At 42.0% G+C, this 18,027-nt stretch overlaps 1 protein-coding gene across 4 annotated transcripts in view; it reads right to left on the bottom strand.

Moving 5' to 3' along the window:
* Positions 1 to 12,872, bottom strand: part of PSEN1 (presenilin 1) — a 75,383-nt gene extending 62,511 nt beyond the window's left edge. The window contains exons 1-3 of one of the 4 annotated variants that reach the window (XM_044231158.1): positions 12,743 to 12,872; positions 2,044 to 2,122; positions 1,812 to 1,951 (exon numbers count right to left, since the gene is read on the bottom strand). In XM_044231158.1, the coding sequence (XP_044087093.1) occupies positions 1,812 to 1,898 (87 nt within the window). In that variant the 5' untranslated portion in view covers positions 1,899 to 1,951; positions 2,044 to 2,122; positions 12,743 to 12,872. Of the gene's footprint in view, positions 1 to 1,811; positions 1,952 to 2,043; positions 2,123 to 6,334; positions 6,641 to 12,318; positions 12,409 to 12,742 lie in introns of those variants that run through there. The other 3 variants (XM_044231161.1, XM_044231160.1, XM_044231159.1) reach the window with 3 other exon arrangements.
* Between the last annotated feature and the right edge of the window lie 5,155 nt (positions 12,873 to 18,027).

The raw sequence follows: 18,027 nt of genomic DNA, 5'->3' as shown, positions 1-18,027 counted from the left end.
TTTTCCCAAAATATGTTAGTTGTGGAATCTTTTGTTCAAATGAATCCACAAGATAATAGATAAAACAGGAGCTGCTCCAGCTAAGGAAGGGGTACCCAGAGACTAAGTTGGGGCTGTCCCCACTTTCCCTCTCTCAAGTAACAGTTTAAAGATGATTATAAAGTCTGTAGTATCCAAACTACCAAAAACTTCATGATCTGGCCTCATCCTAACTTCTCAAAAAGCTATTCCTAGGAAATAGCAAAAAGGAGCAAAAGCAGCAACTGTTGCAAACAAAAACCAGTCTTTGTAAAACCCACTGTCCCCCAGGAACCAAGAAAGCAGCAGCTCCTCTGCTCTCCCTTCCCCCACACACCCCTCAGGCTACACACTACCCTTGACAGCTTGGGTTCCCTTTCAGGGCTTCCCCCAGAATCATTTTATCTTGATTTCACTTGATTAAAAATGTTTTGGCAGTACAGTGTGATCTGCCTCTGATGACATAGCTCTGGATACTGCCTCCCTGTCTATTTATATTTTAGGAAAATTCTCCCTGCACTAGTGGGATTTCTTCCACCAGTGAGGACACCCGGGTTGCTCTATTCTAATCTTACCCATCCATCAAAGTCTACTTTGTGAAGTCTCTTCCTCACATGTTGACCCTTGACTGGAATCCTAAATATGAGTCTGAAGGGAACTTCCAGGCTATCCAGTTGCTGCTCTAGCTCACTGCTCATTCCACAGACTAACCAGACTAATCCTTTGCAGATCTGGTTGGCAGTCTTCCAGCTTCTGTGACTGCTTTTAGTGACAAGATAACACTACACCACACCCTTGCAGCTGTATGGTAAATTGTGAGACAATTCTTTTTTTATTGACCCAGAACCGGTTTCCTTCCACCACTGGTTCTGCTCACTGGTTCTCATAAAGGGAAGGGTGACCCCACTCCACCCAACCTGACCCCTCGCAGCCTGCATAGTTTATAGTTGGCCTTGTTGTTTTCCCCAATTCCAGATCGACCTCTAAAAATCCTACCCATTTGCCAGCCATCTCACAGGCCATTTGTGGGGTCTAAATTCAATCTGTAAATGACTAGCTGTCAGAGTTGCAGGTTGATTTGATGTCTGTGTCCCATGCCACTGGTTACACCACCCCCTTTTTTTAAGATTTTATTTACTTATTTGACGGAGAGATCACAAGTAGGCAGAGAGGCAGGCAGAGAGAGAGAGGGGGAAGCAGACTCCCTACTGAGCAGAGAGCCCGATGCAGGGCTCGATCCCAGGACCCTGGACTCACGACCTGAGCCAAAGGCAGAGGCTTTAACCCACTGAGTCACCCAGGCGCCCCTACACCCCTTTCTTGACTCTCTCCCTTGAACTCTCTTAGGATTTCTACACTTAGCCTTGCACTCATCACGTGCATTCCGTCAGTGAGCACGTACTGGGCATTGTGTCAGGAACCACGATAGGCACTGAAAAAGTAAGAACCATGAAAGGCACTGAAAAAATAAAAGCAAATAAAATGTCCTCAACCCATGGTAGAGTAAGAGCAATACAGGTGAAAGAATAAACAGCTGGGGAAGCTGAAGGCTTTAATGGAGGAGGCAATATCCGAGGCAGGGAGGAACTGTATCAACACCCATGTCTCACACAGCCTCGTGTCCCCAGCACTAAATGGTACAATGCTTTACCATCACTTTAAGTTCAGCAAATAGGGAAACTCGGAAAAGTAGAGAAAGTCTGCTCAGCCCCCTCAGCCTCTCTTGGACATGAGGGAAGGTGGTCACTAAATCCATAGTCTGGCAAGGGCAATTTCAGAGGCTGACACTGTACCTGGCTACGTACAGTATTGCTCGGGTGGTTGTCCTCGGACATCTGTGCATTCTGGAAGTAGGACAAGGGTGCAGGTAACTCTGTCATTGGAGCAACTGTATAGAAATACTTTTTCACAGAAAACAAAGCCTCTTAGGGTTCTGAAAAGGGAAAAAGAAAATAATCCTTTGTGCATTACAATTATACTTTCATTTTTAAACACTTTTGTAAATTGCATTCAACAAAAACAAACCTTTCTTTCATGTGTTCTTCTCCAGGCCAAGCTTTCTAAGGACCTCGAAGGCTGTCACTTGTGGGCTTCCGGATTACGTCTGAAATAGGATTTTACCAGGTCACCCAGAGTAAATCTATTCACACCAATCAAGTACTTAGAATCTTTCTGTATTTTAATTTGTAAGCCAGAAATGTATACATCTGCCATCAATTTCAAGTGACAAACTTTTGTTAGCTCAAGATATCGCTTTGGTAATCAACAGATCTACTTGAGAAACCAAATACTTTTAATCAAAAAATATCTAATGATTTCAGATTTAGAGCAAACGGAGCTAAATGATATTAAAGAATGTTCTCATCAACATTCCTTTTTCTATGCTGACTAATTCAACCTAAGCTTTCTATCTCCATAAAATTGTGTAGTGCTTTTACTTTGGCAAAATTTTGTCATCTCATTTTATCCTTACCAGAATGCCCAAGCCCAGGTGAACAGGTAACATAACCTGTTTTATAAAAGCAGAAGAGAACCTAAGTTCACTGACTTGCTTAAAATCACACAACTGGGCAGACCAGGACAAAAATCACAGACTCCTAACTCCGAGCCTTAGGTCCCTCCCTTGCATCCTGGCACAGCCTTATTTCCACACATCATTTGCTCTCCCAGAGTTCGCTCTCCTGGTGGGTTGGGAGATGGGGGCGGGGGGAACGACACACATTCCCATTTGCTGTCTGCCTTAATTTCCATCACCCAATTCTTTATGATTTCAACTTTGCTTTTCTTATTTTTAAATTCGTTTTAGAGGTAGAATTTAGTGATTCATCAGTTGCATACAACACCTAGTACTCATTACATCAAGTGTCCTCCTTAATGCCCATCACCCAATTACCCTTTCCCTCCAACCCCCACCTCTCTTCCAATAATCTTGTTTGTTTCCCAGAGTTCAGAGTCTTTTATGGTTTGCCTCCCTCAATTTTCATCTTATTTTATCTTTCCTTCCCTTCCCCTATGTTTATCTGTTTTGTTTCTTAAATTCTACACATTAGTGAAATCATATGGTATTTGTCTTTCTGTGACTGACTTATGTCACTTAGCATAATACCCTCTAGTTCCATTCAATTTTCCTTTCCACAGAAAGTTTTCAGAAATACAGAAAGAAATCTGTTCGTGTATCTAAGCAGTATTCTCATTCATAGTGACTAAAACATCACCATGTACACACTTTCAACTTCAGGATCCTTGATCCTCTAAATACTGTTTTTATATTCTAGTGATTTTTTTCATCAAAAACACAGAAAGCAGGTTAAAAAACAAACAAGGAAAGTAACTTTTTCTCTAGTACTGAGTTCAAATTAACTCTTAATTACACATGTATCTAGATCACTTAAACCATGACGAATTTTTAATCAAGGTATGCTTCCCTTCTATCCCCCAGTTTTATACACCATGCCAACCTTTCTCTTCCCTTCCAGCTTCAGCCCACGATTAACTGACATGGATCAGGGATTGCAAATTAATACTAACGAAGACACAATTAATGTAAGTTTGTTTTAAAATAAAGTGAATTAGGGGTGCCTGGGTGGCTCAGTGGGTTAAGCCGCTGCCTTCGGCTCAGGTCGTGATCTCAGGATCCTGGGATGGAGTCCCACACTGGGCTCTCTGCTCGGCGGGGGGCCTGCTTCCCTTCCTCTCTCTCTGCCTGCCTCTCTGCCTACTTGTGATTTCTGTCAAATAAATAAATAAAATCTTTTAAAAAATAAAATAAAGTGAATTAAAAATACAAATAGAGAACACTTACTTTTATGGTGGTTATTTGCTCAAAGGGGGATGTGGGAAGCTTTGGGGGGTACTGGTAATGTTCTGTTTCTCAATCTGAGTGCTAGTTACACAGGGATTTCAGTCTGTGAAGATGCACTGAGCTGTACCCCCACGATACGTACCTTGCTATATACTTCAATTTTATACTCAGAGATTTCTGTAGACATAAACCTCTATTTACAGTTATTCATACCATTGGTCCTAACTTTTTTTTCTCTTAAGATTTTATTTCTTTATATGTCAGAGCGAGAGAGACAGAGAGACTGAGCACAAGCTGGGGGAGCGGCACGCAGAGAGAGAAGCAGTCTTCCAACTGACCAAGAAGCCGGACACAGGACTCGATCCCAGTTCCCTGGGATCATGACCTGAACTGAAGGCGACACTTAACCAACACGCAGGCTTCCCTAGTCCTAACTTTTAAAATGAATAATATTGAGTCTTGGCAGCATGTATATTACCTTATCCAAAAGACAGGTGGAACGCCAATAGAACAAATATATTTTCTAAGTACAATAGTACTGAGTGAGAGTAAATGTTCTGACTTGTGCTTCTAATTTTTTTTTTTTTTTTTAAGATTTCTTTATTTGACAGAGAGAGACACAGCAAGTGAGGGAACACAAGCAGGGGGAGTGGGAGGGAGAAGCAGGCTTCCTGTAGAGCAGGGAGCCTGATGCAGGGCTCCCTGAGCTGGAAGGCAGATGCTTAACAACTGAGCCACCTAGGTGCCCTCCCCGCCCCCGCTTTTAAAAACATTTTATTTATGCTTCTAAGATTTTTAATTTAATTTAATTTAATTTTTTAAGATTTTATTTATTTACTTGACAGACAGAGATCACAAGCAGGCAGAGACGCAGGCAGAGAGACAAGAGGAAGCAGGCTCCCCGCTGAGCAGAGAGCCCGATGTGGGGCTCGATCCCAGGACCCCGGGACCATGACATGAGCCGAAAGCAGAGGCTTCAACCCAAGCCACCCAGGCGCCCTTATGCTTCTAAGATTTTTAAAAGTTGATTATCTAATTGAAGTTTTGATATTGATGTAGCATTAACGGATAGCAAACAGAGGATATATTATTCCTTCTTTACCATAAAAATATTTAGTACAGTACCTACTACTGCAGCTAACCCAGAAATGCCATAGGATGGCAAACAGAAAAAGCTGCACTTGGTTCCTCCTACTGGCTGCCCTGAAGACTATACCGTATCATTTGAATTACACCTCTATTACAGAAAAACCCTTAGAAATCTGTCATTAATATTTGCATTTGATCCCTTAGAAACAAAATAACAAATAAGATAGTGTTAGCCAACTGAAACAAGCAAAGGAAGCAAGAAAGGGCCATGCAAGCAAAAATAAAAAGTAAATAAAGAAAAAAAAAGTAAATACAGTATATTACAGTTACAGATAAAATAGAAGAAAAGTGACTGTCCATTGACTAAGGAGGAGTTTACTGGATGTCTATTTATATCAAAACTCAGAGACAGACACTGAGAGGATTTACCTAATTATATTCTATATATTACCTATATAGAATATATATTCTATATATTACCTAATTATATTCTATATAACTAATTATATTCACTTCACCCACTTTACATATGAAAACAATGTGGCACATAGAAGCTACTCGCTTGCCCAAGGTCACATCCAGTGAGCAAAGGAGCAAAGAGTAAAGCCTCACATAATATTCTATGTTGCCTCTGTGTAAAACCATCCCTGCTCTTTAGGAGTTTACAGTGAACATTAAGTTATATTGAGCTGGGAGGGGAAAAAAAGTACATACAGACAGAGAGCGAGAAGATTTTTACTACTACTAAAATTGCTGCTTAGAAGTAAACATCTTTGAAAAAGTAGTAAATGAGATCTTAAACTTCAATGACTGGTCTAACTATAAATTAAAAACTGAAGTGTCAAAAGCATTCCCAATATATAGTCCTAGTATTTATTTATTTATAGGATTTTATTTATCTATTTGATGGAGAGAGAGAGAACAAGTAGGGGGAGCAGCAGGCAGGGGCAGAGGGAAAAGCAGGCTTCCCGCTGAACAGGGCTTGATCCCAGGACCCTGGAATCCTGACCTGAGTTGAGGGCAGATGCTTAACCCTGCGACTGAGCCACCCAGGCTCCCCGACTAGTATTTATTTAAAAAAATAAGTTGTAATGAGAATCTGGTCATTTTAATTTGGTTTCCATTATTAGGCCTTATGTTTACAGGATCTGTTCAGCTATCACAAGAAACCACACAAACTGGTTATCAAACTGAAGTTTTCTCAAATTTTGGAAGAAATCAGTAATACCGTGGTCACTTTAGCATATCCTGAGAGCATTTTCAAAGGCACATCTGTATTTACATGTGAAAACTGAGGGTCAGGAAAGGTGACCGAATCTGGCAGCGCTTGACTATGAGGCAAATGACATCTGTTCCAGAACCCAGGTGTTCTGATGCCCAGCCCACGTCTCTTCCAGTTCTATTAGGGAAAGCTCGTCCACTAACCCTTTGAAGATCATAACACTACAGGGTGATCCTTTCCTTCCCCTCCAGGGAGGAAGAGCTGCTCTTTACATGGAGCTTAGTAGGAAGCAGAGGCAAGTAACAGGGGCTAGGTCTTCAGTCAGGCCTGGAACAAACAAACACTGTTGGTACAAAGAAAGGCACAGGCAAAGCCCGATTTGATTCTGGTCCAGTAACAGCTGAAAACAATTGATGACTGCATGAAGGAGGCCGGAAGGCTGTGTGTCCAGGCAGCACGGCAAGGCAAAAGACACTCGTTGATTTTATAACATTCTTAGCATTCTTGCCCTGAAAACAAAAAAAAAGATAGCTGCTGGGAAGTGAGAATCTTGTGACCTGGACTGCAAAGGGGGGAGGGAAAGAACCAGAGTTGGCTGTTTTCTCTCTCTGGCCACCTGCTAAAGATTTTCTGAGACTGACAGGGCATAACCCTTGAATTCACTGCCATCCATTTCCTTTTTGTCAAGACACTTGCTAAATCAGATAAAAGGAAAGAGAAATCCTTCTCTGATGGGCAACTACAATTTCTATTATACACAAAGAAACTGAAAACAAACAAACAAACAAAAAACCCAGGAGAGTATGAATAATCTCAAGGCTTCGATGTGCTGAATTTAAGTCTTAATCTACGAAAAACCTATCCATCAGCACTTCAAAAAGTATCAAAGGAGCAAAGCTCTCCCTCTGCCTACCACTCCCTCCCCCCACCTTGTGCTCAAGCGTGCCTACTCTCTCTGACAAACAGATAAAAATTAAAAAGAAAACAAGAAAACCATGAAAAGTATGTTTAAGTATCTTTGTATTGTGATGCTAAGTTTCTTAGGTTTCAAATGAACTTGTGATTTAGTCTTTTTCCATGAAAGTTGATTTAATCAGCCTTAGTGTTACCTTGACAGCTTCTTCCTGCAGGAACAGTCTAAGTTCTGACTGCACGAATGGGCTGGGAGAGCCTCTATTTGAGTTTTCAAAAGCTCACATCCAATAATAAATGTAACCAATCCCCAAACTGCATTCATAGTTAGTTAAATAAAAATAATTTGAAATTAACTTACAACTTCCAGAATATATGCTGGAAAGACTCTGAATTTCAAGAGACTAGGGAGCAAGTAAGTTCCCCAGTCCTACAAGAGGCTCTGTGAAGGTGGCAGACTCTAAAAAGAGCAAGGATAGTGATCCATCTATTTGGTGATTTTTTTTCTTTCTGCCATCCCACTCTACTTCTGTGAGCCATCTGTGGTAGATTAGACTATTATTCAGCAAATATTCACTCCCTCCCCAGGCATCCCTGAGGGAGAAATATATTTCTCCACTCCAGTGATGTTGGGCTTGGCTCTGAGACTTGCTTTGGCTTCAAGGTGGATGCAGTCTACTCGCCACCCATGCCTTTCGGCACAATCACCTGACTTGCTTTGGTCCAAGGGATCTTAGCAGATGTAGCACACCCAGACACCTGAACTGTGCTTCTTAAAACTTTTTTTTTTTTTTTTAAGATTTTAATTATTTATTTGACAGACAGAGATCACAAGTAGGCAGAGAGGCCGGCAGAGAGAGAGAAAGGAAGAGAAGCAGGCTTCCCGCAGAGTAGAGAGCCCGATTCGGGGCTCAATCCCAAGACCCTGGGATCATGACCTGAGCTAAAGACAGAGGCCTCAACCCACTGAGCCACCCAGGTGCCCCCTGAACTATGCTTTTACAGTTGGACTTAACTTCTGTTAGTTCAGCTGTCACCTTGAGAAGAGCTTACCATGGGTAGTCACTGCCCCTTCAGCCTGGGCCCCAGAATAAAAGATACAAAACAGAACTGTCCTAGCTGATCCACAGTCCTCTACCTTGAAGCAAAGCCCCGAGTCAGAACAAACACTCTTTAAGGCACTGGGTTTGGGGGAGGTAGGCTACCTGGAATTACTATAACTGTTTTAAAATAATAATGGTTACATGAGCTCAGAGGATGCAATGAAAATGAAGAAAGACGTACAAATCCAGAATTCTTTATCTGAAATCCTCAGGACTAAGTGTTTTTAGAATTCCTAATTTTTTCAGATTTTATAAAGGTATAAATACTATGTTTTAAAATGCCCTACCTCTCTGCCTACTTGTGATCTGTCTGTGAAATAAATAAATAAAATCTTTTTAAAATAAATAAATAAATAAATAAAAGGTTAAAATGCCCTCTCAAGGTCATAGATAGAACTACAAAATCAAACACATTAATAAGTATACAGTGAAACATATAAATAATCTTAAATTGCAATAATAGGTTCAGGTTAGAGTTTTCTGTCAAATGAATTACAAAAAGCCTTTCAGTTTTTTCAGCTGCTTTTGGACTTCATGATTATAAATATGAGACTATGGTCTTATACTATCAATATTTGTAGTAATTATAAAGAATCTTTCCCCAAGAAACCTTTACTTTTTTTTTTTAGGATTTTACTTATTTATTTGACAGTCAGAGATAGCAAGTAGGCAGAGAGGCAGGCAGAGAGAGAGGAGGAAGCAGGCTCCCTTCCGAGCAGAGAGCCTGATGTGGGGCTCCATCCCAGGACCCTGGGATCATGACCTGAGCCGAAGGCAGAGGCTTTAAGCCACTGGGCCACCCAAGCACCCCAAGAAACCTTTACTTTCAATAAGCCTACATGAAAAGTATGATCACTCCCAGTTTGTCTCAAATTCGCTGTGGAAATGGATCGAATACAACTAATCTTTAAAGAAAACATGACTACTCACACCTAATTAATTTATAAATCATTGGTTATACTCAGCAATGCTTGCCATTTGTGTGCTTTAGATCAGTTTAAGGAACTGTACAAGGCACTATAAAAAACAAGTATTAACACACTTTAAAAAACCCACACTTACTGGTTTTTTTCTACAAAACCAGACATTGTGATAGGTGCTGGGGATGCTAATAGCAGGTAATACTTTTGTTTACTTAAGAAGCTTACTATCTAGAGGAGGAGTCAGACAAGTATATATTTATATTAATTACATGTTGAAATGAAAATATTTTAGATGGGAGTGCCTGGGTGTTAAGTACCTAGCTTTGGCTCAGGTCATGATCCCAGGGTCCTGGGATGGAGTCCCACATTGGGCTCCCTGCTCAGCGGAAAGTCTGCTTCTCTATCTCACTCTCTCTCTCTGTGCTCTTTCTCTCTCAAATAAATAAAATCTTACCAAAAAAAAAAAAAAAGTAAAAGAAATAGTTTAGATGTAGGGTGCCTGGGTGGCTCAGTCAATCGAGCCCTGAACTCCTGATTTCAGCTGTCATGATCTCAGGATTGTGAGATCGTGCCCCACAGCTGGGCTCCCCACTTAGCGAGGAGTCTGCATATCCTTCTTCCTCTGCTCCTCCCCTTGCCCCGGCGCTTTCACTCTTGCTCTCTCAAAATAAATAAATTAATTAATAAATTTAAAAATATTTTATACGTACTGGGTTACATAAATTATATTATTCAAATTAATTTTATCTATTTCCTACCTTTATAAAACTTGTTTATGAAAAAGTTTTAAATTAACATTTGTAGCTCACACAGTTCTATTTTTTGTTTTTTTTTAAGACTTTATTTATTTCTGAGAGAGAGAAAGCAAGCATGAACCGAGGGAGGGGGGAATAGATGGAGAAGCAGACTTCTCGTTGAGCAGGGGGAGCCTAATGCAGAGCTTGATCCCAGGACCCTGAGATCATGGCCTGGGCCCAAGGCAGATGCTTAACCGACTGAGCCATCCAGGTGGCCCACTCACACAGTTTCTACCAGACAATGCTGCTCTAAATCGTCAACTCTTTCAGCTATACCCACCAGATACTAAAAATCCCTGACAGTCTTTTCCTTCCCAAAGCTTCCCTTCCTTCCTGAGCCTTTGACACTGCACTACAGAGGTTTTCTTCCCTCACTAATTCTCCTTAGCCAGCCCCTCTCACCCTTCTCCCACTCCTTCACTGTAAGTGGTCTGCCTGGGCCTCTTTATTTCCTTCCTTTCAGTAGGCATCTCCTCCAGTGCTCCAACGTCAACTAGTAAGTCTATTTAAATTACTTATTTACAGTTCCAGGCCCGTCCATGAGACAGCTTCGCATGCTGGCAATTCAAAAGTGATACCCCCAAACCACTTCCTCATCTTCCTCTCTAGACTTAGTTCTTTGCTTCTGAACTTCCTTATTTCTACAATCATCTCTACCATTCCTCAAACTTAAAGACTTCCAGCTAACTCTACAGTTTAGCCCTTGCTTTTCAATTAGCTGCCATGTCCTGTTCCTGGTTTTCCTGTTTTTATTAAGATTTTATTTATTTATTTATTTATTGTGGGGGGGGGGCGAGAGCATGAGCAGGGGTTGGGGAGCTTAGGAAGAGGGAAAAGCAGACTCCCCACTAAGCAGGGAGCCTGGCTACAGGGCTCAATCCCAGGTCCCGGGATCATGACCTGAGCCGAAGGCAGACACTTAACCAACTGAGCCACCCAGGTACCTTGTTTTTTTTCTCCTAAGCCTCTGTCATCACCAAAGATCAAACTCTCATCTTATTTCACCTGCATTATGTAAAAGTCACCTCAATTCTCTCATCCATTCTAGTTCCCACTATCAGATTAATGCGCCTAAAGTTCTGAGCACAACAGCCCCACTCTTAACACACCTTCCGTATCTGCCTAACATCTATCACATGAAGGAGAAGTAGGATTAGAGTTTTTTTTTTTTAAGGATTTTATTTATATGACAGAGAGAGATCACTAGTAGGCAGAGAGGCAGGCAGAGAGAGGGGAAGGGAAGCAGGCCCCCCGCTGAGCAGAGAGCCCGATGTGGGACTCGATCCCATGACCCTGAGATCATGACCTGAGCCGAAGGCAGCGGCTTAACCCACTGAGCCACCCAGGCGCCCCGGATTAGAGGTTTTTTTAAAGGTTTTTCAGAATATGTTGTAAAAAGGCTCGCCTATGATATGCAGTATTTGTGGGAAAGCAGGAGCAGAGAGAGCCTGCATCTGAGAGAAGAGGACCACATATGCTATGGCAACAGAAAAATGCTATATTTTCCTGCTAGGGTGGTTTTCAGAGATCAACTTCACTCCTCCGGTTCCCCGGACATGGAAACTCATGCAGCAGTCTACGACTAGTTGCAGCCATTAACTTAAAATTCAGCAATAAATCACATCCATTCAGTAGAAAGTATACCCAGAATTGTGGGAACTGTCTACCCAAGGACCAGGAACAGAATGGAAAACCAGAGGATAGATGCCACTTCTGTTACCTACTGGGAGGAGGGGAGATGGGGCGGGAAGGAATCCATACACTAAGTAGGATCCTTTTCTTGTAGTTAAGCGTTTATTAGATGGCGCAGGGAGGAACCTTAAGTTGGCTGAACTCTGCAAATGAATTAAGAAGTAAAATAGGCTTTTGCAGGTGACTGAAATTAGTCAAATGCAACTAGCTCCAATCTACTTTCCTGTTTTATTTTCCTTCATAATAGTTAATGTTCAGAGTGGGTCACTGGACACTTGTGATTCAGAGGGTCCCTGTTTGTAATACCTCTTCTGATTACGATGCCCTATCCACTTCCACGCCAGGGGTGAAAACCTTTCCACCGTAAAAGATAATTCCAATAAGATTCCCTGACCAGGTGTGATCTCTACCTGCCTCAAACGTCAAAAAAATGTTGCGAGCTTTACAGTCTGCTCTGTCATATTGTCATTATACATACCACAGTTTTTGCACCCTATTCTTATCTCCCAGAGTAAACCCCGAATACTATATCCAGCTTGTCCAAAGCAGGCAGCAAATGCTTTTAAATTTATTAGTCTCCTACAATAGAAGATTATTTATTTGAAAAGAACCTGAGCGGGAAGAAAACGCAAATATCTAAGACACATGCAAAGCACTGAACATCATGCCTCGCGACAGTCCCAACCAAGGCAAAAGCATCAGACCCTGTTCTCCGCCTCGAACATAAGACATAAGGGACTCAGCCCTGAGCGCCACTCACTTCCTCGGACAAGGACACACTCAGGGCATGAGGCGCGGAGTTTCACCAGTTGCTCAACCAGACCCAGGGCAAGGCGCTTCCTCTTTCTCCTGCTCCACTCCAGTCAAGACAGTCAGTCCCGGCCCCCGGCACCTGCGTCCTGAAACGTCTTCGGGAAACCAGCACTTCCGGACCCAGCCTCCGGAGAGGAATCGCTCTTTAACCTGATCGCGCGCTGCGCCCGGAGCCGGAGAAACGGGCCGCCCCTGCTCGTTCCCCACACGGGGTTCCTCCGTGTCCGCCCGGCCGCGCCCCGCTCCTCATCCTCGAGAACACCAGCTGCGCGGCCCGGGCGGCGACAAAGGGCCGGGCCCTACCCGCGACCGCCCGTGTACACACCGAGTGAGGGACGCCTTCCCCTCTCCCCCAACTCCCCATTACGCACCTACTCTTCCCTTGCCGCCGCCACCCGCCGCTCGCAGGGAAACCTCCTTCCCGAGCAGCCGCTGTTTTGTTTCCGATGTGAAATCGCGGCCTCTAAAGCTGCCCGGCCCAGGCCCCGCCCAAAAAGCTTCGCTGATGTCGTCATTTCCGGCTCTGGCGTCGTTGGCGGTCGGCCGGGGGAGGGGCGGGACACACTGGCGTAGGGGGCTGGACCTTGGTAAAGAGGGTGGAGCTTCCGGTGGCGCGCGCAGATTGAGGGGCAAACGCTGCGCTCGAGCGGCCCCGGGACCTAGACGAACTTGCCCAGAGTGCTAGCGTTGAGTTTGAAATCGCCTGGGATTCGAGACTGCTCAGGAGCTGAGGACCAAAGTTTCTACGTCACCTAGGCCCCGCGTTGCTTCTTCCGGCCTACAGGTGATGACATCTTAAATCTAACACTTATCTATTACTACCTATTTGTAATGTTTATCACTGCAAATCAGCTGCACGACAGTCATGAGGACTGATTAAAATTACCAATACCTGTGCTCTTCACATCCTACCCAATGAATCAAAACTTATGGCGGGGGGCAGGAACCTGAGAAACTGCATTTGAAACAAGCATAGCCCAGGATTCTTAGGCTCCAGGTTTGAGATCTTAGATGATACGCTTCCAGAGAGCATGTGTGTCTTATTTTTGAAATCCCCAAACCAGAGTAACTGGTACACAGTGAATTACACTTAACGATCACTTAATTTCCGCACCTGCCAGCTTTCCGTCCAAATTGCGGTTTACAGTACACTCATCAGAAAGCTAAAAGTAAACAATTAATACAATCATGTAAAACCAAAGCTGAAGAATGGAGAAATGTTCAAATTCACAGGTAACAGAAAACTGACAATGAAATCAATGATGGATAGCATCTGGCCAAATGATCTTTTTCTTTTAAATCCCTCCCCCAAGAGAGCCAGCCTCTCATATTCCTGCAGCACCAGTCCCCAGTCCTTCCCTCCTCTCCTAACCCAGTACATGAACAGATTTAAACAGGTTTTACATGCTTCATATTTAAGAACATCAGTAGTTTTTTCCATTAACAGGGAAAAGATAAGTTGGGGAAATAGAAATGTTGACAGCCCACTGTGAAGATATTTTTTAAAGTGCTCATTTCCCCTTCCCTCCTTAAATTTCACAGGGGTAAGATTTTTTTTTTCCTATTTGTTCACTTCTATATTACAAGTGCTGCGAAGTGTCTAGCACATGAAACAGTTAAATACATTTGTCAAACACGCATAGCTAAATCCCATCTATTTGTGAACTGACTCAATCTCTTTGAATACAACCTGGTAACGGGAGCAGAGTCTTAAAACTTCTGGTAAACTATTTCTAGACACAATCTCAATACAAAATATTTGTGCAAAGATATTCATAAAGTATTTATAACAAATATTGGAAAGCTGAACATCCTACAATAAATTATTCATTCACTTCAAAGAATGTTATTAAAATTATGAAGGTTGTAACATTCTTATTAAGTTAAAAAGACACAAGATGTATGTATATGTATAAATACAACTATGTCAGAACACATTCCTGCAAAAAGTAAACAAAGGTGATAAAAAAAAGCAACCAGTGACTTTAAGTCACTGCACTACAGATAACTTTTCCACCAGTTTTTGCTATGTCTTCTCTTCGTAGAAATTCAAACACCTTTGGGGCATCTGTGGAGCAGGTGACTCTCTTGATCTCCAGGTCATGGGTTTGAGGCCCATGTTGGGTGTAGAGATTACTTGAATAGATTTTTTTTTGAAGATTTTATTTATTTATTTGAGAAAGGGTGGGGAGAAGCAGAGGGAGTCTCAAAGCAAAATCTCAAGCAGAAATTGGAATCTGGACTCTAGAGCAGGATTGATCTCAGGACCCTGAGATCATGACCTGAGCCAAAATCATTAGTCAGTTATGTAACCGTCTGAGCCACCCAGGCACCCAGGCATAAATAAATCTTAAAAGAAAAAATTTAAGGGACGCCTGGGTGGCGCAGTTGGTTGGACGACTGCCTTCAGCTCAGGGCGTGATCCTGGAGTCCCGGGATCGAGTCCCACATCAGGCTCCCAGCTCCATGGGGAGTCTGCTTCGCTCTCTGACCTTCTCCTCGCTCATGCTCTCTCTCACACTCTCTCTCTCAAATAAATAAATAAAATCTTTAAAAAAAAAAAAAAAGAAAAAAAGAAAAAATTTAAAAATTTTCTAATTAAAATAAATGCAAATACCCAGGATTTGCTGAGGAAGAGCCAGCAAAGACACTAGGAGAGACACAGAGTTAAGACCAGGGCAAAAGTAATATCCTAGACACCAAACAGCAAATGTCCATGGTGGACCCTTAAAGCTAGGGTTGAACCTCTCACAAGGTCACAGCGTCTACTTTAGGTCCTCACCAGTCATCAGTGGAATGGTCATACAAACATTTGAGACTAGAGGCATTTGGAAGGCACATGTAACTATAAGCTACTCTTTGTGGAATCTCAATAAAGTAGTGGAAAGCAGATAGGATCCAAGGCTAAGTTTTTGTGTTCTTTAGTCCCGACTGAAGAATGAAGATAAGAAAAATACTTGAGCAAGGATCAAGAAACTGAAAGTTAGAAACCAGAGCCAGTGGAATGGGGAGGTCTTCTGGATAGGATGGATGGAGTTATCTATCATTAACTATAGAAAGCAAAGTTTTAAGAGGCATGTCACCATAAAGTGGAAAGCTAGAACTGGAGAATATGCCTAATGACATTTTTTTTCTTTTTTAAAAGAATTTATCCATTTGTCAGAAAGAAAGCACAAATAGGCGGAGGAGCAGAGGGAAAAAGCAGGCCCCCCAAGCAAGGAGCCTGATGTGGGACCCGATTCCAGGACCCAAGTGGAAGGCAGACACCCAACCTAATGAGCCACCCAGGCATTCCACCTAATGACATTTTTAAAGTTAAGGTTGTTAAACTTGAGACTTACTTGCTGGGGGGTAGGGAGAATCAAAGGACTTTTACTCGTTCAGTGAATATTTTTTCTACAACCACTATATAGCTCTGGAGGTTCAAAAATAAAAGCTAGAATGTGTGGAAAGGAGCTGGAGTTCAGTAAAAGAATGCGAAGTACACCACTGAAGAACAGCACTCAAGGTCCAAAATATGTGTAGTGGTGCATTTTTATCTTCCCAAAAGTGTTTGGGACTTGGGAGCAGGAATGGAGAAACAAAACAAAATAAATGGTGGCAGAAGCCAATACTAAGTGGTGATAGATGAAGCAGATGGGAAATCCAGGGTGCCAGACCTGTTAGAACCACTTGGTGGGGGGAGAGAGGCTGTCAGAGACTAAGGCTAGCTCAGACACTAGTCACTAGTATGTGAAGTTGAGACCTGGTCAATCAGAGAACCAAGGCCAGTTATTTACACTTGACTCCAAATCAGTGCAACTCAACGCTTCCCACGTAAAAGCAGTCTACCTTCTTTTAAACTCTGCTACCTTCGGGCTTGAACTCACGACCCTGAGACCAAGAGTCACAGGTTCTATCAACCGATACCCCTGTCCTTATTTATACATGATGTCACTGCCCTGTTTCTTACAGGAATAAAGAACTGAACTATGACAATAAATACTGTCACCAGAGTTTGGTGCTTGGCCACTATCTTATCATTTTTCACTTCGTTCTTATTCTTTGCAAGGATTCTCTTAGACTTGGACTTGATTTTTTTTTTTTTAAAGATTTTATTTATTTATTTGACAGAGAGAGATCACAAGTAGCCAGAGAGACAGGCAGAGAGAGAGAGAGGAGGAAGCAGGCTCCCTGCAGAGCAGAGAGCCCGACGCGGGACTCGATCCCAGGACCCCAAGATCATGACCTGAGCCGAAGGCAGCGGCCCAACCCACTGAGCCACCCAGGCGCCCAGACTTGGACTTGATTAAGGTTATCTTGTATTTTTAGCTTTCAGTTCTGCTTGTCAGTATTTTATTAAATTCTAATTTCCTCCTTAACCAAGAACTTGGGCCCTCCTTTCTAAAAAAATGTGCCTCAATAAAATACTTGAAAATAAAACTTTTATAGCTTTCTATAGTAACAATTAGTAACAGTGCAACCTCTACAGTAACAATCCAATCTATTTGGTACAGTGTACTTCCTAGTATTTAATTGACAGTAAAGAAATGAACCTTCGGTTTTTGGATTCTACAATGTAAAGTGTTCACTGGTTTTTCTTTTCTTGTTATTAAAAAAAAAACGGGAAAAATAGTTGTTTAGCACTATTTTTAAATTCACACCTAATAATTTTTGCTTCAATGAAGATTTACTAAAAGTGCTTCCCATGAGATTTTATAAACAAGCATCTCCTCTCCCCTTGGGTTGATATCAACATCTAGACCAGACCTGTCCAATAACAGCTTTCTGAAACCATAATAATTTTTTCTTAAGATTTTAAAGTAATCTCTATACCCAATGTGAGATTTGAACTTACGGCCCTGAAGTAGATGAAGAGTCACGTGCTCTACCAACTGTGCCAGCCAGGCGCCCCAAACACAATTATGTTCTATAATCTGCAATGTCCATATGGTATTGCTAGGCACTGGCTATATTTGGCTGTAGAGACCTCAACTTTATTGCAATTAAAAAAAAAAAACAAAAAAAAACACCTGGATTTTCTTAGTCACATGACATCTAAACATTTGAAATATGCTTATGTGTTTGAAGAACTGAATTTCAAAATTATTTAACAAACTTAAAACTTTGAGGAGCACAGAGCGAGACCATGAATTAGAATCCAATATATGTATAGGCCTCCAGACACCCACCTGTCAAGAACACTATAGTAGTGTTGCTTTGGGTAGATAAATGTGACCTTTAAGTTCCCTTCTAGGTATTACTACCTCTGTTGAGAATCTTCCTACTGTCCCTTCCTGCTTGACTATCAAATTAGCACAATCAAGTTTGACAGTTGGTAGAGTACTTTATGTCTATTAGTATTCCTATCATGATTCCTCCACCATTATTAGACTATCAGAGCTATTAGAGGAATCTTGTCTTATGTCTATCCCTCTACCTACCATTTAAGATGAATGCCGCATATGAAGTGCTTCAATGGCTAAAAAAAGTTACCCAAAAACCAGAGGGGCTACCTGTTAACAATTCAGCTGCCACTCTGGGCATGAGAAGCTAGATCATAAATCCAACTACTATGGGAAGGGGCACAGCAGGCATACTTGGGAGTGTCATTTAATGAAAACAACATGGCTTGAAAAGAACTTTTACTTACTTTTGCTTATAGAAATTATTTTTC

Source organism: Neovison vison, chromosome 13, assembly GCF_020171115.1.
Source record: "Neovison vison isolate M4711 chromosome 13, ASM_NN_V1, whole genome shotgun sequence".
Classification (NCBI taxonomy): domain Eukaryota; kingdom Metazoa; phylum Chordata; class Mammalia; order Carnivora; family Mustelidae; genus Neogale; species Neogale vison.
Note: the sequence above shows the minus strand (reverse complement) of the source record. Positions and strands in the feature narration are given on the sequence as shown.